The sequence below is a fragment of the Cydia amplana genome, chromosome Z (genome assembly GCF_948474715.1).
Source record: "Cydia amplana chromosome Z, ilCydAmpl1.1, whole genome shotgun sequence".
NCBI classification, from domain to species: domain Eukaryota; kingdom Metazoa; phylum Arthropoda; class Insecta; order Lepidoptera; family Tortricidae; genus Cydia; species Cydia amplana.
The window spans coordinates 1,409,729-1,433,846 of record NC_086096.1 but is presented as its reverse complement, the minus strand read 5'-3'; the positions used below and the strand labels follow the sequence as shown (position 1 = coordinate 1,433,846).

Below are 24,118 nucleotides of genomic sequence, written 5' to 3'. Positions count from 1 at the left end.
TCTATTAACTTTCCTGCCATGACTTTATTTAATTGACATTCGAATTTAAACTTTAACAGTTCTGTAATAAGATTGGTGTGAGTTGCAAAAGTATCTTTGCCACATTTTCAAAATGGTTGACGGATTGTCATGGAATCCTTTAACGATTATGGTATGGTTATCAGTATGTATTGGTGGTAATCATATGTGGGTGAGTTTCTACGATAGTAAGGGTACGGGTGGTAGTTAATCCTTGTAAGGATGAATGGGGTCAAGTATTCTATATTTATAGTGATATGGTATGCAGGGCAACGACACGACACAGGTACAAAAATAATGAATATTATAGGTACATGTTTTCGTGATTTATTCTATCAGGCCAACTTAAACCTTGCTGTCCTTGCTAATATATATAGGTATAGGTACCTACTCTAGTTTCCGTGTGAACTTTGTCATGTCATTTACGTATCACAATTAAATATAAAAACTACAATCTTGCGTAAAAGGCATCACCTCTTCGTACGATTCGGATTGTTAACCAAGGGATGAAAGGCACTCATTTCTACCTCGGCAGAAATATCATTTCTGCCCTTCACCCGAGTTAAGCACTCTACTTACTTTTTACTGCGATTATTTTCTCGTTTTCTTAATTAAAATTAATTATTATTGTGTGGGTTTTGCCTTTCTACCAATATTCTAAGAGCAAAGGTACTGCTTCAAAACAGCGTTGGACTCTTATCTCCACTCGGAATGTCGCGGCAGCACTTATACACGGAAGTGGGGAGACACTCCTTCTTTCGGGCAAACTCGGCTCCATTCGGCTCAGAGGGGCTACCGCGAAAACCGAATTTCGCATATATTGTTGAGATCTTTCTCTTTTACACGAATGAAGGCGTAATTATTACTGCTATTTGCTAGCACCATGCTGAGTCGGGACCATTTAGCGGCTATTATGTTGTTGTGTTAAGTACTTGTTGTTTTCTTTTATTTTTTGTCACGAATAAACGCTCTCTACTCTATTCTATTCTAATTAGAGTGACAGAGAAAAATGCCCGCAATTTGCGAAATTCGGTTTTTGCGGTAGCCCCTCAGCGTTGCTCCGAGCAATTGAAGGGATGTTTACAAAAACAATATAACTGAATATACTGGTTGACACCTGAAACGATTAACAATGTTCTTAAAAAAGTGTCAGTCAACCGCTCTAAGCAGTTATGTTATAAATCATAAATCATATATTTATTTGTAAACATAGGTTTTCATAGATCACACAATTGTATATATAAGGTATCACTATGTTTAGCTATAGGGCATACAAATATTTACCAGATGGTGCATGCATATTTACAAACTTAATCTATAAAAAAAAAAAAATATGTATATATAATTTAATAATTTACATTCTCACATATATCTACTTAACTAATATTCTGAATCAGACAGGTATTCTCCGATCGAGTAGTACGCTTTCCTAACTAAAAATTTAAACAGATTCTTCTTGAATAGTCTTATGTCATCTAATTTAGTAATATCGTCTGGCAGTTTGTTATAAAGTTTAGGGGCCATTCCGAAAATACTTTTGGCCATAAAAACCGTTTTTATTGATTTTGTATAAATTTTGTTACAACGACGAGCACTATTGGTAATAGAAAATTGGCTAATATTATTTTTAACATATACCGCTGCTTCGTAAATATACAGGCAGGGTAATGTCAGTATGCTGAGCCTAATGAAAATCGGTTTGCAGGTTTCGATTTGTGGAACTCGACAAACTGAACGTAAACATTTTTTCTGTGCCTTAAAGGCCATTTCTCGGTCTGTAGAGTTTCCCCAGAATATTAAGCCGTATCTCAAAGTTGAGGTAACATAGGCCTGGTAGGCGGTTAGTACTGCTGTTTCATTGACAGTTTTAGCCAGGTTATATAAAGCATACGAAAATTTATTAAGTTTTGTACATATAATGTCAATCTGATCTTTCCAAGTCAATTTACTATCTAAACTTAACCCTAAAAATTTCGTCAAATCTGTCTCGTCAATAAGATGCTCTTTATATTTTACAGTGAGCTTTGGTAATTTATCAACTCTTTGTTTGAAGCTCATAATTTTGGTTTTGTTTAGGTTTATGCGCAAATTATTCTTATTCAGCCAGTCAATTACTTTCTCTAAAGTTTTGTTTATGGTAGCTTCTAAAGCTAGAGGGTTATTTCCAGTAAATATAATCGTGCTATCGTCAGCGAAAAGTATCATTGTGTAATCTGTGGTAAATCATTTATATATATTAGAAAAAGTAGTGGGCCTAGCAGTGTTGTTTTTGTAAACATCCCTTCAATTGGCATTGGCATTGGCACCACTTGACGTCCTTTTGCGTGCACGACCACACGACCACAGATAAGATAATGACTTGAATTTTGACAACACTAAATAGCCGAAAGGGATAGTGCCGTAATGTATGCCATAATTATTCGTCCTTGAATCGCTGTCAAACTTCGGTTTTGTAGGAAGTGTCCTTTCTGTACGGTAGTACTATTATTTATCTGTGGCCACGGAGCAGCAGGTACTCAGTGCAGGTAGAGAAAGTCCGACACGCCCCACTGCCCCGCTTGCTACGTCATAACCTGGGCTATAACCGCGAAAATCGAAGTTCGAAAATTGCGGGCATCTTTCACTGTCACTCGAATTACGCCTTCATTGGAGTAAAAGAGAAAGATCCCCGCAATCTGCGAATTTCGGTTTTCGCGGTAATAAAATGTGAACACGTAAACGTGAGCTTTTGCTAAATTATCATTGAATTCATCCATTTGTTAATATAATAAATAGATGGGGTGCATAATTATTTTCCTTCGTATTTTGCACGGAAACGTACGAACGTGTCTAGCTATTCCTGTCTCAGTACAAAAAGTAGGTACTGAGGTTGATTGAAGAAGCATGACGAACGTTTTCGAATATATTAGGTACTTACACAGGTTTCGATTATTTACCAAAACATGCCAAAACTTAAGAATGTTGGTGAAAATCTCAAAATTACTACTCCAAATTTCCTCTTAAATATCTCATGACTGGTGCTGTCACTAATGTACAGAGGCACAGGCAGAGGGTATTACAATACAAATACTAATCTAAAGGCATCTAATGAGGCAGTCCGGAAGCTTATTTACAGTCAATGATATTATATAACCATAGATAGGTTATACTCATACTTGAGGAGCACAAAAAATACTTCCATATTTATTTCTGTGCCTACGAAGAAATCTGTTATCTTTGATTAATTTTCTCATTCCATCCATCTTTGTCATACTTAGGTCGTTACATAAGGTCGTCTCTTTCTCTTTCGGTGTGCGGGAGCGCGTTAGCACGTGCACATTTCTCGCTTAACCAACCGCGACTAAAGGCAACTTGTACAATTTGTCACAAGGTAAGCGGTTCAATTTTGGAACACCTATAACCTATCTTGAGTTATAAATTATTGTATACAGTAAGTAGATGTTAGATAGATGATGGTAGCAGGTAGATGATGCTACTTTATCGCCCTAGTGCGGTAACTAGCGCATACGTGCCTATCTACGTCGAAAAATTAAAGAACCATATACTGTACCTACTGTAAAACGTTGTACAATACAAGTGCGAAAAGGTAATGCTCGTCCTGGCGGGGGCACGGTAGTGATTCGCAAATCGTGTCGATTTAAAACACTCCTTTCGGTCGTGTTTCAATTTATAGCGACTTGTTGCGAATTTCTTACTTTTCGCACTAGTATCGTAATGTACTATTTTGACCCCTTACTACTCAAACGTCGAAAAAAGATTCGAATTCTGGAAGTAAATTGTACTAATTTGTTTTACTTTAGTTAAAAAACATTGGTTTGTAGTACCAAAGAGTACCTACAGAAATGAGTGAAATAATTACAGTTTTATTTTATAGAGCGTCTCTAACAATGGAAACCAATCGAATTACACCATTTCATCGCTTAGGGCTTTGGCACCGCCATCTTTATTCCGACTGCCATACAAACAAATTTAGAAAATAGAAATTTGGTTACCATTATATGGCTTTTTGTATGAATGAAAATATGCAATTATGCACCGATTTTTCCCGTGTTGTCGATTTGTTATTCTTTTAATTTAGATAAAATTTGGTATAAGTACATACTTACTTGTATAGCCTCGTCCTGCCGATACTCAGTGTCAGCCACTGAAATTGAAACAAAATTATCTGGTAAATAGAGTTGATTTTCGTTTCGTTCACATTTTAAGTACAAAAATAATAATTTTCAGTGTACAGATGGCCTACCGCGAAACACATTCGACGTGTTGCCTCTCTATCGCACTTGTAAATTCGTACGTAAGTGTGACAGGGAGGCAACACGTCGAACGTGGTTCGCGGTAGGCCCTCAGTTTTAGCAAAAGGTATTGTACGACTGTTTTTCTTCTCATCCTAGGGTTTTCCTGAGGGCCTACCGCGAACCACGTTCGACGTGTTGCCTCCCTGTCACACTTACGTACGAATTTACAAGTGCGACAAAGAGTCAACACGTCGAATGTGGTTCGCGGTAGGCCCTCTGTTTCTATCCTGTGTGAGCCTCCTGAGTGACAATTACTTGACATTAACTGGACCATTTTATTTAAAATTGTACAATATATTTTTTTATTTTGACTTTTTTATGTTATTTCTACTCAGAATCACGAGCTCTTACAGAATAAAAACGGACAGGCAGACGGACATGGTGAAACTATAATAATAATTGTTCCTAATTGACGACGGAAGGACGGAACCCTAAAAAGTGTCCCAAATTTCGATCATTTTTTTTTCGTTACTTCCATTCCGTTACCGCCATACAAAGTCTATGAAAAATGGTAACGCAATGGATATAAAAACCTTGGTTTTTGTCTTGGGTTTAATTTTTAATTTGAACCTTGTTCAATAAATAAATTAGAACGAATTTCGTTTGTTTTAAAATGTGATGAAACAAAAGAAATGCTACTTTATTTGGTTTATGATTGATTAAAATGGAGTGTACATTGTATATTAAATATATTAAAAACGGGTCACTCGCGTATTTTAAGTCGTAACCATATTTAACTCCGTACCGAGTAGCATCATCAGGAGCTTGCGTTAACGGTGACGGGGATATTTAATATGTCTGTGTCTCACGGAAGTTTTATTATTAAAATTACATTGTGTTTAAGTTTATAACTTGTATGGCTGCCTTTTTCGCGACGATCGCTAACAAGACTTAATTTCATACTTTTGATCGCAAATCCGTGCTGCTTTCTACGAGAATCGATCTGCTGCGCCCGCGCCGCTGGTTGCTTGTGCAACCGAAGCCCTCTTAATTTTGCTTTTTTTATTTTTAGACACTTCACACATTTTATGGTCACCGCATCATACTTACGTCTGATATAAATGATCTACCTAATACCTTTAAACCAGCAATTCTTGCATATTTATTTATATATTTCGGGGATCTCGGAAACGGCTCTAACGATTTCGATGAGTTTTCGGGGGCGAAAAATCGATCTAGCCAATCTAGCTAGGTCTTATCTCTGGGAAAACGCGCATTTTGAGATTTTACATGTTTTCCGAGCAAAGCTCTTGGTCTCCCAGATATTTTTTATTTATTTGTTATAAAAATCAAAGCTATGAAAATAGGTTGAGTCGGCTTGACGTTTGCATTGACAAAGTGTGGCAATGTCGTCATTAATACCATATATCAATGAAAAAACATATGTTTAAAATGACACTTTGTTCTATTACTTGTAGTCGCAAAGTAAAACCCTACGGAGCCATAGTGCATGGTAGCTTTAGTCGTTATTCTACTCCAAATAATCTTTAGTGCACACCTCAATAAAATAAATCACTACAAAAGATAACAGAAACACAAGCCGAGGTAAACAACACGCGGTCTTACCGCTAAAAAACGATCTCTTCCAGTCAACCAACAATCATTTTCGGAAGTTTGCGGGTCACTTCTGGATGAGATTGGCTCAGGACCGGGATAAAAGGCGTACTCGAAGAGAGGCCTATTATGCTCAGCAGTGGGCGATAAAAGGCTGATATGATGATGATGAGGATGATGAACAATTATTTCATCACGCAACACTGCACCCGGGGTTCGACATGTCATTTTCTATGATGGCTGATCGGTGATCACGTGGTGCTTTCCATAGGAAACGAAGCGCCGGAAGCTCCGGACCGGTCCCGGCCCGGGCTAGCGTGAGTCATCCTTAACGAATCGTGCACAGCACGGATTCGAACCCGTGCCCCAGTGACCCAGTACGCCGCATCGCGTATTCGGCGCGCGATCGAACGTGCGCATATAGTGACACATGCGTGTTGCCCTATAAACGCTTACCGATTTGGCTGTGTTAATCCGTAATAGGCGGCAGACTATAATTGAAATAATTTATTTGACATTAATACTTAAGAGGGGGCGAGATATTAGAAATAACCGTCTCCTGCGGTATTTCCGGACCGATACGACCTCCAAACCTTCCAGAAAAGAGCGTCATACCTATCTAGTCCGCAGCAAGCTCGGTTCTCTATACAAACGTATAGTTATACGCTCTCATTTTAAAACGACTAGCTAGATTGCTCTGAAACTTTGTACTTACAATAGGATACGGTATATCTAGTCCTAATTAGTATATGTCTTTAGAATACCATAGTTAAAAATTACAGCGAGTTTAAGTTTTTCATACACTGAAAGTTAAGTTATAAAAGAAAGGTTAATAGTTTGGTGGTGACTGTAATTTTTTTCATATCTACTAAGAATCACGGGGTTTTTCAATCTTAATCGAAGAAAGAGTGTCCCAAGATTATTATTTCATATTATCCGTTCATTTTTCATGACTGTAACGGAATGGAAGGAAGGAAAAAAGAATGAAAGAGACAGCCTTTTTTGGGTCAGTTTTTCTCCAGTTTTTGTGATTATGAGTAGATATAAAATAAAAATCTTAAGTTAGTAGTTTAAGCTAATTTTGTACAGACTTGAACAGAACAAATAACAATAAAAATATATATTATATAAAAGTCAAATTTTCACAGAACTTGCCATTCTTTGTCATTGTAATTGCCATGCAGAGTTAGCTTGGTCCGACTCAAAATTAAATGGTCCAATAGGGTTGGCAACTGTCAAAGGTTTGCATAGATGGCGCCATCATAGCTTGCTACTTTTTCTATGAGATTTGGCTTAAAGGGCTGGGGCATCCAGGGCATTCATAAAACATAAATATGACACTATAGACTGTATTTCAAATAAATTATGTATTTTATTACTCCATGCATGAAATAAAGCACCAAGAGATTAATAGAAAAACGTAGCCAACATCAGTTCTTTTTAGACACAATTTCTATTTTAATCTTTTTCTTTTATCAAAGAGTAGGTAATTTGATTATGACATCACATGCAAGTGTTTCATATAAATTACATAGGTAGCAAAATCGTTTTGACAGTTCGAAAAAAGCAACTGATTTGACTAGTAGTTAAATACCCTATTCTAGGGATTGACAGGGCAAGCTATGACGGCGCCTGCTAAATACTTCTACCGGCCAACCCCATTATCGGCGAGCGAGGTGTGTATTAGGCCCTTCGAGCTCTCGGGGCTGCGCCCGCGCACCTGCCAGTGGCTCCAGTGCGCCGCCGCCCGTTGCGCGTCATGCCGCGAGTGTTGTGACTGCTGCGATCATGGATGTGCGATTAGCGTTGCTGTTCATTGCAGGTGTGTTTTAAAATAACAAGTGGTTGTACATTAAAAAAAATGTTGAGGTTTTCGTGTTTTTAGGGTTTAATTTATTTTTAAATTATGTTAGAAAGTTCCTATTGAGGATAAATGACACAATGTGTTTCGGGTGAATACTTACCGGGTTTATTAATTGTTTTTAGGGATTTATTTATTAATAAGTGATTTTTTTTACTATTTAAGGACAGTGTTATGGTTGTCTTGTAAATTTCTCGGTTTCTTTTAATTGCAAAAGTTTTTCAATTGAGTTTTGAAGAGTAGGTAGAGAGTAGTGCAATAAACTTTTTAGAGTATTTAACTAAATAATTTATGTTTTTTTAATAAATAGTAAGTGTTGATTAATTAGGATGGTTCTATGGATGCACTTTTACAAATTTTAGTAGAAAAAGGTATAAGTACTTTTCGGTTTTAAATAGTTTCTTAAAATTCAAAAAGTATAATTTCGTAAAATAAATAATAAAAATGTGTGCTACCTATTACAAGGCTTGACAGACAAACTGTTTTTTGTAGGATATTAAGGGGTAAGTACTACTTAAATAACTTTGTAATTTTGCTTACGAATGCCTTTATTTGACTTTAAGTAGTAGTAGTAGTAGTAGTAGTAGGTAGTAAACTCTTTATTTTACAAAAATACAAATTAAAAATAACAAAAAAAATAGTAGAATAGTAGTACTTTAAGGGAAAAATCAAGATTTAAAAAATACAAAAGGGACGTTTGTTAAAGAATTGTTTGGGTCAAAAATAATACTGTGTTCACGTCTTTCCTGTGGACATACACAAGAGTTAAGGGCTATAAAGGTTAATTTTCTTATTTAATCCTTATCCACGTGAAAAGGTTCTCCTTTTATTTAGAGAACTATGATAAAATCATTAGGGGAAGCTGTTTTACCTCGGACAGTTTTTTCTTTTATGAATTTTAGAAAAAAAACTAATGGCTGTAGAATTATTGTTTATCCGAATCTTATAAGATATATTAATAAATTATCTATTACGATATAAAATTTAAAGATCAGTTTATTTATTTTGATGGGATACGTTGACGAAAAAAAGGGAAAAGTGTCCAAGGAACAACACCCCTGATGTACCTTGGTCATTTCCCGTTGTACCTCGGACATGATAATTTTAATTAATTAATTTATAATTTAATCATAGAAAAAATATTTATATATGAAATCACAGATATTTTTAGCATATTTACGCCATTGAATAGATTTTTCTAGTACAATTACCTTCTAAAAATATACTTAGCAATGATATTTTTTTTATTTTTGCCTAAGAAAACATTTTATGCATTGTTTCTAAAATTGATTACTTGGTAACTTATAACGTATATAACTAATAATTATAAATACGGCAAATATGAAACCTTAAGTTAAAAAAAAATATTTTCAGTAAGTAGCAAGTACGGGCCAAGGTACAACCTATTTTCGTTGTCCGAGGTACAACAAAGCAACTTTTTGGACAAGTAAGCTTGGTAATTAGCACTTCCAATTGAGATTAGGCTGAAATGATCCTACCATCGAGTACCTAATTAACTTAAGTTTAACTTATTATATTAAGTTTTACTATCTATTAGCAAAACATGAAATAATCATCCTTGATGTAGTTCGAAATACTGACTTTTCATAACACAATTTATATTTTAATTTTTTTTCTTGTGTTACCAGCCGCTCTTAAGTTTCGTTGATAGCTTGTTTTTTATACTTAATAATAACGTTTCAAATAATATAAATGAAATATTTCAATAACCGTGGCAATGTGGAAATATTGCCATCTGTCCGAGGTAAAACCATGTCCAAGGTACAACAGTTTCCCCTACTTATATGCCCACAAGCTGTTAACTATTGCCCACAGGAGAGAAAACTAGTGTGTTCGCGCGAACTGTACATTTTTCTCTCCTGTGGGCAATAGTTAACAGCTTGTGGGCATGTAAGTAATGATTTTATTATAGTTCTCTAAATAAAAGGAGAACCTTTTCACGTGGATAAGGATATTAAGGATTAAATAAGAAAATTAACCTTTTCACCTCAGCAGCTCGAACAAGGGTACTTTGATTCTTAAAAAAAATCGCATTTTGCTCACTGAGTGAGACAAAATGACATTCAAGTGACCTTTATAGTCAAATGTCATTTCAACATGCGGGGTCTAATAAAAGTTCGAACTCAATGAACTCAAAAAATACACAGATCATCACGCAAAATGTATTATTTTACTTTTAAGAATTTCTACCATAGTTGACAAATAGTACGTATCCGCAATTCGGACCGTATCTTACAAAGATTTTTTTTTACAAAAAAAGTTGTCGATTGAAGTGTCAGTTAATGTTTGTTATTTCTATATTATTTTACTGGAATTTATAATTACGTTTTGTTTTTGTGTTCCATTGCGGTAATTAAACTTAATTGTTTGTATATCTTAAGAAAACATGAGTGCAGGTATTAAGTGATGAAGAAGGATTACATTTTTCAAGTTGTCTAATAGGTATGTTCTCACTGCTCAGGTGAAATATGTTGTGTACTACACGAGATCAAAGTTATTTACATCTCGTGCGCTTTTGAGTCCCTTACTACGCTCAAGATTCTAAATTCTATTCTATTATAAAATCTTTCGCTTGCACGGGACTCAAAATAAGCACTCGAAGAAATATCAAACTTTGATCACTTGTTGTACAAATAACTATTATAGCCCTTAACTCTTGTCCACGGGAAAGACGTGAACACAGTATTATTTTTGACCCGTTTGCGATTGTGTCTATTTTTGACTGTGAAACGGATTAATATGTACAACTGCTCTGGCTTTCACCGAAAAAAATATCGCATAAGTATATTTTTTTTCAGTAATAACCCAGAGAGGAATTAATTTTTTTTTGAAAACATCTTCACTGTCTTCACAGACACTGTCTGAAAATAGGTACCTACAGTCACCTGCAATATGTTACTCTTCTAAGACCGCATAAAAATATGGGACACGCTCTTATGGCTCTACTAATAATCGTGTCAGAGGGCCTACCGCGAACCACGTTCAACGTGTTGCCTCCCTGTCACACTTACGTACGAATCTACAAGTGCGACAGAGAGACAACACGTCGAACGTGGTTCGCGGTAGGCCCTCAGATATTTTTGCCGCCTTCATTGTGTTGACATATTATTGCAGGTGACTGTACCGTGGGTGACATTTTACTGCACAGTTTAGCTGATGTTTCTGGAGAAAATCACAAATCAATATTGCCCACTGCCCACAGTTAAGGATTATGATTTTAGCAGCTTATATTATTTATAGTTTTACGTTAGTACGGCCATCGTAACGCCTTTATATTCCTATTTCGTGTGATTTTTACATTTTGATGGATCGAATCGTTTCTCCAAACTTTATAGCTTCTAGTGGTTAGTTGAGGTTTCTAAAAAAAAACCAACATACGCCAAGCCCAGCCTGTAATCCTGACAGGGACCAACATCAACAATCCTGACAAGGGATCAACAATCCTGACATGTTAGGGGAAATCCTGACGTAGGGTCATTGCGCTAGTTTCCGTCCATGTTCTAGTTTTCGTCCACTTGTCAGATTAGCGAATAATACATTTGATTTTTAATTTGCTACTGGCGAAATATCATTTTTATGTAGGTAGATATATTGTTTAGACATTAAGGATTGTAATAAGGCCAAATTTGTGCAGCAATGTAGGTTTATATTAAAATTTCGTCAAGTGGACGAAAACTGACGCACCTACCCTATATCCTGGTCCAGCCCATTGACTATAAAAACATTAAAAACTTCTACCAATCACCTCAAAAACGGTAGTACCATCACGCCCCGCGATTGTGGCGCCATTTAGGGTCCTATCTAAATTGGTTGTTCAATACTTACGCTATAGCCTCCTGAGACCCAGAAGCATTTGATTTGTCTTTGAATTTTGGAACATACTTACTGTACAAAAATTTGTACGCAGGGTCTTAGGAGGATATAATTTCCAATGTTGTGTGTCATGTTTAAAAGTCTAACCCGCCATGAATTCAGCATGATTCAGCTAACCTCGTAACACCAAATTATACAGAAACACTTTATCTCCGCGTTGTAAGCATAGGTACAACTCGCGACAGTTATACATAAACACTTAATAAATAGTTATAGTTACGGCGTGTAGTGAAAGTTACCGCAAATATGTTCGTCGCTCGAGAAACTTTAGGTAAATGTCGGAGAGACATGACATGATATTTAGCCATGATAGTCTGTTCAAAAGTTACATTTACTGTATTTTTATTATGGTTTAGTTAGTCGTGAGGCCGTTTGCCCCTTAAGTAATGTTTGCTCATAAAGTTATAGCTCTCGCGTTTTAGGCACAGTTTAAGGCACAGTAATCTACGGTTCCGTACGGTTCAGTTACTCTATGGTGCTTCACTCTGGCGGCAGAACATTGCATTAATACTCCCTATTCCAAAAATAAGGGGAAATAATTAGGTGCCGTAACCGAGTGCCTACTGTATATATAATTTCCAGCATCCATATTGCATCATTGGCCGGTTGTGCATTAATATCTACACGGCCTGTTATTATTGCGCCCGTTATGACGGCACCGGTGCACGCGCAAAAACGCGCCACGCGCCGTTGCGCGTTACATTTCATCTGCCGATGTGTAGTCACTACTTATAGTCAGTCAATCAGCAAAGACAGACAAATTACGAGGAATATAGCTAAAGCTCTAGTAATGCTAAGCGCCATCCTACAATAGCGTCTTTTGAGCGTTGTCGTCTATTTATAGGTAGTCAGCTCAGCGCTATGGAAAATGTCGTCGCCGCGCAGTTGCGCCAACGTTGCGTCGAGCAGCAGCCATAGAGTTGACTAGATGCCGATGCTCTGAGACGGAAGGAAACAACAAAACATATTTACCTATACTGTAAACAGTAGGCATATGATCGAATAACTATATAGGAACTCCGGACATACTAAGAGGCAGTTAGCAACCATAACATTGCTAAGTTACTCGGCATGCTCAGCATGGTTCCATTTTTATCGCCTGTCACTATGCCCGTCACTTTCACACTTACATACATGTTAGAACGTGACAGGCATGGTGACAAGCGATAAAAATGCGTGCTGTACGGATATGATGGTCGTTCTTGTCTACGTGACAGCGTGATAAAACGGTGTCCGTCACTTTCTTTCCCACGATGTTAAACAGTGACAGTTATTTTATCACGTGGATAAAGATGGATAAAGCTATCCATAATAGGCTGGCTGGTTAGAGTAGGACTACCTCGTTTTTCACGCGAAATAGACATAATTTTGGTTCTCTATTTGTGGAAAATGCCTAGCATAATTAACTGAATAAAACGATCACTACTATCAGTAGTGCTAAGATGGTCGGCTCTTTATCATTTGTCACCATGCCTGTCACGATCTAACAAATGTGTAAGTGCGAAAGTGACGCATGGCATGACAGGTGCGTGATAAAAATTATGCGACTATTATACCGCAGCTGGATCGACGATCTGTGACGAGCTGCAGGCCTCTTAAAAGATGGGTTTATCTACGTGACAAAATATCCGTTACTTTATGACAATCAATACATTATAGTAGAGCCCAGACTAGCTGGGCAAATCGACCGATTTGATCAGGAAAATAATAGGCGCCAATCTCATCTAGCGTCCACACAGTGGTCCACACGTACACAAATTGAATCACCAATTTGCATTCCATAGATACTAACTTAGAAAATTGACATTTTTGTGTCCGCACCTTCTGATTTGATCGGGGAATCAAATTGACGTTTGCGTCCGCACAGCAGATTGGCGAAAAATTGTCTCGTTTGGACTCCACTTATGACTTTATGACTTAAAACTTTATGTGAAACAAAGGGACCCCATTGTAAAATATACCTATACTCGTAATCGAGTTTAAATTCTAGTCCCAAAAACAACACATTTCGGGACATATGCTCCCCCTGCCGAAAAGAAACCGGAAATGCGTACAGAACCCTTACTTCCGGTGTCATATCTGAGCGGTCTCTTTTATTTACTGGTTATTACCATTCTCGGCAACGAGAACGAGCTGACAGCCGTAGGACTGCGGGCTCAGCACGGTTCCATTTTTATCCACTATCACTAAGCCCGTCACTTTCGCACTTACATACTTGGTAGAACGTGACAGGCATGGTGATAAATGATAAAAATGCGACCGTGCTACTAGGGCTGAACTGGAACGAGGCCAAGACGGTTGCTCAAGACAGGAAGGCGTGGAAGGATCTTGTGGAGGCCCTATGCACCTCCGGGGTGCCCTAGGACAGACAACAACCATTCTCGGTAGCTGTAAAGATGACAGTCCATTTCCAACCGCAGCTGCACTACTGTTCAATTTACTATGGAAATTGACAGTAACAGCGACGCGTTCAGTACCAGTAGTGCAGTGCAGTAGTCAGAAATGGAATGTTACCCTAACACTTTACAAATCTTAAGGATGACTCACGTTAGACCGGGCCGTGTCCGGGCCAGAGCTTTTTCTATGGAAAGCATCACGTGATCACTGATCAACGGTTATCTGTCATAGAAAAGTAAGCGTCGGAGGCTCCGGCCCGGACACGGCCCGGTCTAACGTGAGTCATCCTTTATTGGAATTTATTCAAAATAATCGCTTTTAATCCATCAATCATGGAATGTAAAATGTAGACGATTGATAAAAACTATCCTATATCATTCCCCGGGCCTCAAACTATCTCCATACCAATTTTTTTTCTATAGGTATCGGTCCTCGGTCCGTAAACTTTATTGCTAAGGCATTATGATTTAAAATGTCGATTATTGGAGTTGTGTCGGCCACTGGAGCCTCTACGGTGGAAAAACTACGAACTTTAACCCTTAACTTTAAATAGGTATGTTTAAATATAATATCTAGGAGACCGAGCTTTCCGAGATCTCCGAAATATATATATAAATAAATAAATATAGCTGGTCAATCAAATCTTGTCAGTAAAAAAAGGTGCGAAATTCAAATTTTCTATGGGACGATATCCCTTCGCGCCTACATTTTTCAAATTTGCGGCCTTTTTCTACTGTCAAGATCTGGTTGACCAACTATATTTATTTATTTATATACAGTGTGTGGCCTATAACGCGGGAGAATAATTAAAACGTAGATTCTACTCCTCAAACTAGACAATGTTTGTTCAGCAACTTTTAAAAATAACTTGTGGTTTGTATTTTAAAACACTTTAAAATTTAATCGAACACGCAATGTATCACGAAATTGATTATGCCTGTACGGTGACAAGACTGACGGGCGATGTCAATTAGACGGAATTTAAAGTACATTGAAAATATTATTTAGTTTGTTTGAAAAAGGGACAATTTTAAGACTACATAATTTCAAAAAGTTGTCGAACAAAAGTTTTATTGTTTGAGTAGTAGAATCTACGTTTTAATTATTCTCCCGCGTTATAGGCCACACACTGTATATATTTCGGAGATCTCGGAAACGGCTCTAAAGATTTCGATGAAATTTGCTTATTTAAATTGTATAAAAAAATATACAACAATTGCTTGTTTAAAGGTATAAAGGGGCCCACTGATTAACAGTCCGCCGGACGATATCGGCCTGTCAGTTAGAACAAAAAGTTGACAGTTCCGAACAACTGACAGGCCGATACCGTCCGGCGGACTGGTAATCAGTGGGCCCCTTAAGATACATTCGAAAAATACTGGAATCAGCCCCAGTCCGCCGGGTAAAACCGAAAGTATTTCGAATGAAACGTAATCCAGGACAACCCGACAAAAAACGCATTCTTCGTCGAACCTGCTGTGTTATTATATTATCAACGTCTCCCGATTATAAGCGACTAATAGTTTCACAGATGTTTTAATGGCGGCTATCGACATCAGATACATCGGAGTGACCGAGGTGCTCAGAAATATCTGAACACGCACTCTAAAACGGCTTGATATGTGTTCAGATATTTGTGAGCTACTCTGACAGTAAAACCCACTTTAGTCACACGTCACACTCTAGTGGGCAATACAATCCAAGTTACGCTCTCATTTTAAAACGATATTCTGAAATAATAAAAATTGACGTGAACATTCTCGTAGGTAATATAATATACAGGGTGGAACATTTATAGAGACTGAGCTGAAAGGATAGTGTTATCTAATTGATCTACATATAATCTAGTTGTTACAATCGTAGAACAAAATCTTTAAAGTTAAATATTTTTATATCAGTCAGTGACATCCTTATTACAAAGTTATTTTATTTACATTTTAAACTGTCACATGCCATTAACTTGACTTTACAATTTACATTCGATGCTCGGATCTACTTGCTAGGGTTGAATTGAAACATGCAGATTGTCTCACTAATGTTAAACAAACTGTAACTTAAAAACGGTTAGAAATATTAACGTGATTTAATACTTAAGTGAAAAATAAAATAAGTAGGTACGTAGCCTGTACTATTTCCAGTTTGCGTAAAAGTCCTTCGTTCTGTTCCACCCGATATAGTTATTAAATAATGTATTAGCTATAGATTTTAGGGGTTGGTGGTAGATTTCTACCACTAACTAATGCTCTCTACGCATTAGGAACGACTGGCTGGATACATCCCGTAAAATTGCCCCCAAAAAAATCCCCGACCACTTAAAAAGGGTCCGGCACGATCTCACCGTCCATAGACAAAGGGCGTTAGCGACTATACGAGAATATTACCAAAACCCTACAATAGCGTGACAGTAATCTTGGCAACCTCGTATCTTGGCACTGAAGCTATATAGAGATACGAGCTTTGCTTTGCTTTAATGTTGTTTGTGATTTGGGTGACCAGCGATGCTTTTTAGTACCTTTTGGAACTTTGCCGTTTAAATGGACGGACGCGGGTGAGTTTTTGAAATGCCTTTGAGTTGAGTCAGAATGATAACCGACTTCTAAACATGAAGGTTATGTTGCATCCCAAGATAATGACTTGAATTTTGCACGGATTTAGAGTTAATAAACTGGATCGAGTACATTGACCAAAAAGTGTGTCCACATGAGAAGTCAAACTAGAGCCCTGCATCTCGTTCTAATTAGGGTGACCATAAGACATCTGTATGTGGGATATTAGGATAACATGGAATATATCAGTAGGGTGTGTCATTTTCTAAATAAAGTGAAATTTTAAGTGGTCAGGTTTTTTTTTCATTTGTAGTCGGCCTCTTTCGCTCTCACTCATGGTATGTTCATAAAGGTAGGCTTCCCTTTTGTCCACTTCAGCTTTTTTTAAGTGTAAGCGTCATTGAAGATCTGTTTAGCAAATATGACGTTTTTTTAAAGTTGGTGCCTTTTTTCTATTGACGGAAATGTGTCCTACCTATAAAGAATCAATGTCATATATCAATTTGACACACCTAACAAAATATTATGTATAAATGAGAGTCTGTAATGTTTAAGGAGTTAAGCACTTTGGTTTTAAATTTTGGCAATTGAAAGGATGTTTACAAAAACAACATACCTGACTACACTGGTTGATACCTGAAACGATTAACAATGTTCTTAAAAAAGTGTCAACCGGTCTAAGCAGTTATGTTGTTTTTGTAAACATCCCTTCAATTATTCTACAACAAATCTTAAATTAAACATGCCGAAATAAAAACATAAGGTACCTATTATGTTAAACTTACTTTTACATTACCTACGTTAATAATAAGAATTCTGTGAGACCGATTCAAAACGTGCCGACATCATAGTCACCCTAATGAGTTTGACAATGTCTTGTATTTTTATAGTAAAATGTAATCATTGTGGCTTTCTTGTGAAACAATATTCCACAATTAGCGATTATTTCACTCCAACAACCTTTAACACAACATTTCTTCACAATTTTTAAGAAATTTAGCATACACGTGTTTTGAAGAAATGTCATCAAGTTGGGGATACCAATTAATATTTAAAGTTACTACAAATTCTACCATACTAACATTTAGTTTTTTTTTGCTGTGTATGCGCTTGGTTTAATCAGTTAATAATATTGGCATCATAATTATTTACAAATTACTTAAAAGATATCAGAACTGTAGTCTGAATATAGCACTAAAATTGTATAAGAAGGTAATTAAATTCAGTAGTTTATTGATATAATTTCTACCACAATGGTATCTTTTTAACATTGGCAACATGTGCGAGTGAGACACAGGGCTCGGGTTTTTCTATCTCAAGTGGACCATTTTCTCTAGTCTGGTACGAACAACTTTCTGTCTCGGTGATAAGGTTCAAATTAGTATGGCAAAAAAAGTGACAACTCGCTCCAGTTTAAAAAATATAACTTCATGGAATTTTGACAACCCTAAATAGGCGAAAGGGATAGTGTCATAAGTTAGAAAGGGATATCATGATTCGACCCTGAATCGCTGTCAAACTTGTAGGAAGTGTCCTTTCTGTACGGTAGTACTATTACTTATTCTGTGGTTTTACTATAACGGTACCGGGACGGCACCGGTTTCCGAACGGACCAGTATTCGATGCCCGCTCTATGCTCTGTGCCGTTAGTATTTAATAAAACATTTTCGCATTCTGACGGGTCAAAGTTTAGCAGTTTTAAGAGAAAGAGGTTTTTACCGTATAAACTGCATGTATTTAGGTTAGGTTGGTTAGAATTCTAATTTGGCCTTAGATAGTGTCAATACAACTAAACTAAATAAGTAGTTTATAAACAAACATTTGTAAGTTGCTTTTTTAGGGTTACGTACCCGAAGGGTAAAAAGTAAAAACGTGACCCTATTACTAAGACTGTTAGTCTGTCTGTCCCCAGGCTGTATCTCATGAACTGTGATGACGTATTTCTCTTGCCGCTAAAACAAAAAAATACTAAAAATAGAATAATATCTTATATCTTTAAACTAGCAATTCTTGTATAGGTATATATATATTTCGCACCATGCCATCTTCACAGCTCTAAGTCACCAAAACATAGCCCCTAGTTCAGTGGTTCCTAACCTTTTCAGTCCGATCACCCCTATGCCTATCTACTATCTAGGGAACCTGATTTTACCCCTCCCAATGGTAATTAAAAAATATAACGTGTACGTTTGTTGTAAATACTAGTTTTACTCCCACGGGGGTAACCCCAGGTTAGGAACCACTGCTTTAGATTGTATGACATGTGAACTGTCACGTATCATGTATGGCCATACAAACAGGTGAATGACATGTGTCGTAACCGCGACTAATTAGGACTTTCTCTACTTTTACTTGCGTTGCCGAATTCGGCCATCGTCTGTTCACTTACTATTTTAAACTTTAATAGAAAGCCTTAAGGTATAACATTAGTTAAACTTATGTTACTCTTAATAATGTACGATTTTACACTATAATACATTGGGATAAAGCGTAAAACGTAATGGTGAGTGTGTTTTGAGCTTAATACATGTAAAGAACCATTTATTAGTTCAGTTTGTCGCTTTATCAATAGAAATTGAGATACATATTATAGTAGTTCCTAGTTGAATACGGAACCCTAAAAATGGCCTCTAGCACGTTCAGAACCGTAAATAATGACCTAAAAAGAATCGGTTGCAACTTCCCCTAGAAATCAGTTGCGCAAGCGATCGCCCGTGTGATACCGCTCGAGCGACGCGTACGCGCTTACATTAGGTACCGTGCTGTCCCAAGACGTAAGTGGGCCATTTTATTTAAAGTTGTCCCCACTTTTTTAAATTTGTGAATTTCTGTCTACTCAGAATCACGCCACAGGTTTAGAAAATAAAGAGTGACCCAGGGGAACGTAACCATGGCAACGAGTGGCAAGAAAAGGTGGATTCACCCAAATTTTATTTATTCTGTGATCTGGTTTAATGTATTGCCCGTATTGGACTTACACACTGTATAATCAGACCAAGCTAACATTGGCCATATTCCTTTAACCCCTGAGACTTAATGTACATATTCGTGCAATCTAATTCTCGCGCAGCGTATTAGCCTCGCTATACAGCGGGGAAATGCTGCCAGCGTCTTCGGCACCATGCCAAAGGGGTCCAACTTTTTAGATTTATTTTAATTTTATATAGTATTAGTTTTTAGTTTTAATTTAGTTTTATTTAGTTAAGTTAGTTTATTTATTGATGAATGTACATTTACCTGTTAAAAAAAAACAATTCATTTGAACCTTTCATGACCCAAATACAGTAGCATTTCTATTGTTTAATTGCTTTTTAAAACAAACGAAATTCGTTATAATTTACATATGTATAGAATAAGGTTCAAGTTAAAAATCTGAATACTTTATATGGTGGGTCTTACGGGGTTAACCTTTTCGACGCCGTGTCAAACACAAAAGCTGTCACGCTGACGCCACGTCACCGAAGTGTTAAAACTGAAATTGAACTTTATGTCTGTGGTCTGTGATCAATTAATCGGTCTTTGGCGGTGAACCTACGGTGCGGATATATCGGTCATTGGCGTCCAAAAGGTTTATAAATGGCATCGATCTTTACCGAAGATTGCACAAGTGTCTAATAAATTGTGCGTTGTTCGGCAGTTGCTTTTAGTTAATTGATACTAGCTGGACATTACAAATAGCCACTATGGAGTATGGATTGCCGTCACTTTTGCACTTACATACTTGTTAGAACGTGAGAGACATGGTGACAAGCGATAAAAATACGACCGTGCTAGCTGGTTGCAATTATCAACCGATTTTCGTGAAATTTTGTGAGCAAGTTAATAATTTTACAAGTTTTAAGCTATGCTTGCGAGGTCTACAGCTCATAGGGTCACTGATTTTATTAAATTATCACTTTTTCTAAAAAGTAAAGCTTGCTGTTTCGTTTAGAGATGCCACGAATATTCGGCAACTATTCGGTATCCGGCCTTTTCTGCCACTTTGCCGAATATTCGGTATTCCGAATATCTGTTGCACATACCTAAAAATTACCTACACGAAATAATTACAAAATTTCCGTTTACCTATTTAATATTTAAAATCTATTAATTGGACAGTTGTTAAATACGAAGACCCTTTTTGAGCATTTGTTGATTATGAAATATTTTATTTTTATCATGGATCTGATTTGATTGACTGTAACATGACTGTAACTAGATTCATTAATTCTGTTTTACAAAAATATATCTTAGCAAACGTAGTGATATGTTGACGAACAGTTTTCACAATAATTGTGACTCCAAATGTTCGCATATTCGGCGCTTTGGCCGAGAGAGGGGCCGAATATTCGGTATTCGGCTAAACCCCTATTCGGGGCATCTCTAGTTTCGTTCCCTAATCAGATTGCGTGCGCAAGCGATGGTCGGGGTGATACCGCTCAAGCGTGCGCGTAAAATTTAACACTATAGCGATGTGTAATTATAATAATGGGCTAATTATTGCTGAGTTACCTACTGCCACACAGAGACAGACTGTAAGCAGTGGGAAACTGTTCAGTCATGTGATGTTATTTTGTATCACAAACCCACACGTATTTTAATGCCGTTCATTATGTAGCAGTCACATAAACTACTATTATAGCCCTAGTGTATATAAATTACAATAAAATTGACATAGGATGGGCACGGCTAGGAGAGGTAAATATGCTTTCATATGTCCGGAAGATTTGACTATTTAATTTGAGATCAAATTGGCAATTTGATTGTCCAGTTTGGACGCGCTTATATTATTTAGATTATCAACCCAGGTGTGTCACGGAAGTATCTCTGTGTCTAAAGTACACCGCTGGGGCGGTGTTGACCTGATTATAATGTTTGCGAGCTAACTGCGCCTTGGACACGTAACGGTGCCGCGGGGAATGCTCGTAGGTTAGGTACTGTTACGCTGGTACGGGAGTTCCATAGTATAATGTAACTTAACTAGCGTCTGATATTAACTGATTAAACTGATATTTTGATGAAGTAATTATAGGGAGATGAATAATTAGTACTTAGGTATGTAAAATCTGACAACCGGTCATGTCAATGACCTACTTCAAAACATTGGTTATTAGAATGCTTATGCTACGCAATCTTGCGTGCCATTTTTGATGTAAATAATTAAATATATGTATATATATTTTGTAATACTCATTTTTCTTGCATTAAAATAAAATAAAATAGATATTGGGGGACATCTTACACAGATCAACCTAGCCCCAAACTAAGCAAAGCTTGTACTATGGGTACTAGGCGACGATATACATACTTATATAGATAAATACATACTTATATACATTGAAAACATCCATGACTCCGGAACAAATATTGGTGTTCATCACACAAATAAATGCCCTTACCGGGATTCGAACCCAGGACCATCGGCTTAGCAGGCAGGGTCACTACCCACTAGGCCAGACCGGTCGTCAATTGCATTGGTTGTGCATTACATCGGTAATATTCGATGACTTTTAGTCTGTTGTTAAATGAATTGGTACCACTGAAAATTCGCAACACGGTGTAAGAATATTTTTAGGATAAGATATTTTATCTAAAATAAAATAATTATTACTCAATTGCTTATACTTAGGGCTTGCTTACTCAAATTGACCTAGCCCCATAATAAGCAGCATTGTATTATAGGTAGTTTTATATCTAAAAACAAATGAGAATACAATGTTGTTCACGGAGATTATAATGTAAACGCTATGTTATGGATGTCACCCGTCAATGTGACAAGTGAAATCGGCCCCCAGCTAAAGTTCTGCGTCCCAATTCCCACTATACCCAAAACGTGTCACAAATGTTCATAAAAACACATTCAATTCATAAAATTGTCCATACCTTTTTTATGTAAGTATAGTGAACGAATACTTTCTATAGCCCGCGGCAAACAGGTGTACCTATCCTATACGGAACAGTAGGTCGCAGAGATACTTTAAGAATAAAGACAACTTACCTGTTGCACTGTAGTCGATGCCATAGTTTTGGTTGTAAAGTGTGATTCTAGGGAACTTTGTGCTAACTATTGTAAACAAATCACTAGTAAATTGACATTCAGAGACAATTTTAACCTATTGACATTCAGTTAAAAGTCATTGACATCAATTTATAGTAGGTACATTGTGCAACGTGGGGGGTAAGTGAAATATTGTAAGAGTCTATACATATATTCACGACAGCCGCAGGCTGGAGTGCACTAAAGACTCGAGTAACAATATTCTTACCCCCGGAGTTACTCACAATATGTTTCATCACACTTGCGAAGAAAAAACTAAATTTTAAACGAAATCATTCTTAAATGCGGTGACATTTCAAATTTCAAACATTCGTCTGCGATATTGGAGCTTTTTTGGCAGTTTAGGCATCGAAGGCACAGACAGACCCATCGACATTCAGCCACAATTGAAAATTGTGTAAAAATATTTTTTCTACTCCCGTACTTTTATTTGTCATTTAAAGGGTCGTGCACACACCTTTAAACCCCTATCATAGAGTTGTCAAGACCAGTCTTTCTAGTCTATTACCCAAAAACGCATTTGTGCATATACACGCAGTAGCTTTTAGGCACTTTTCGATACTTTGCATAATAACCACTTAAAAAATATTGTATGAAATACATTGTCGCCAACCTTATTTTAAATGTCATCTCTGACAAATAAGTCAACCATAGACATGTTTTTTTTTTAATTTCATTCATTCTTTTAGGTAGATACCGTAGGTAGAAGTCCACTAGATGACATGAAAAATATTTGTTAAATAAAGTAAAAAAATAAAGTAACTGCTTGATCGTAGAAAAAGTATTGTATGCAACGTTGTTTAACTGAGTCAAAAACTACTCGTGGCGTCTTTATTAAAAAAATATTTACTCACGCCTCACGCGAGTGGCGTGAGTAACAATTTGAGAAGAAGCCGAAAATTGTTAATAAAGACGCCACGAGTATTTTTTGACTCAGTTAAACAACGTTGCATACAATATTTTTTCTACGACCAAGCACTTGCTTTGAAATAAAATTGTAAATTTAACAAATATTTTTCATTCAAGTAGTAGCTAAAATGAAGGGTACGGGCGGAAAAAGAATGAATGAAATTATAAAAAAACTTGTCTATGGTTCACTTATTTGTCAGAGATGATATTTAAAATAAGGTTGGCCACAATGTACCTATTTCATTCAATATTTTTTAAGTGGTCATTACACGAAGTATCGAAAAAGTGCCAAAAAGATACTGCGTGTACACGACCCTTTAAATGACAAATCAAAGTACGGGAGTAGAAAAAGTACTGTAATATAGAACGTAAGGTGAAATTGTTGCAGGGCCATAAACGTGAAAATCTAAGTTCTTAAATTGCGGGCATTTTTCTCAGTCACTCTAATTAGGTAAAGAGAAAGATCCCCGCAATTTGTGAAATTCGGTTTTCGCGGTAGACCCCAGTAACAATCTCTGTTATTGCAGGGTCTTTGGTCGCGATGAGTCAGCCAAACGGTCCGTTTCCAACGTCCCACAAACTATTAATAAAAGACCCTTAAGCCACT

General features: G+C 36.8%; 1 protein-coding gene across 1 annotated transcript in view; it reads left to right on the top strand.

The window, feature by feature from the left end:
* Window positions 1-7,575: 7,575 nt before the first annotated feature.
* The window catches only part of LOC134660889 (seizure protein 6 homolog), a 94,588-nt gene continuing 78,045 nt past the window's right edge, over window positions 7,576-24,118 (top strand). The window contains exon 1 of the mRNA XM_063516742.1: window positions 7,576-7,689. Coding sequence (XP_063372812.1) covers window positions 7,656-7,689 — 34 coding nt within the window. The 5' untranslated portion in view covers window positions 7,576-7,655. The remainder of the gene's footprint in view (window positions 7,690-24,118) is intronic.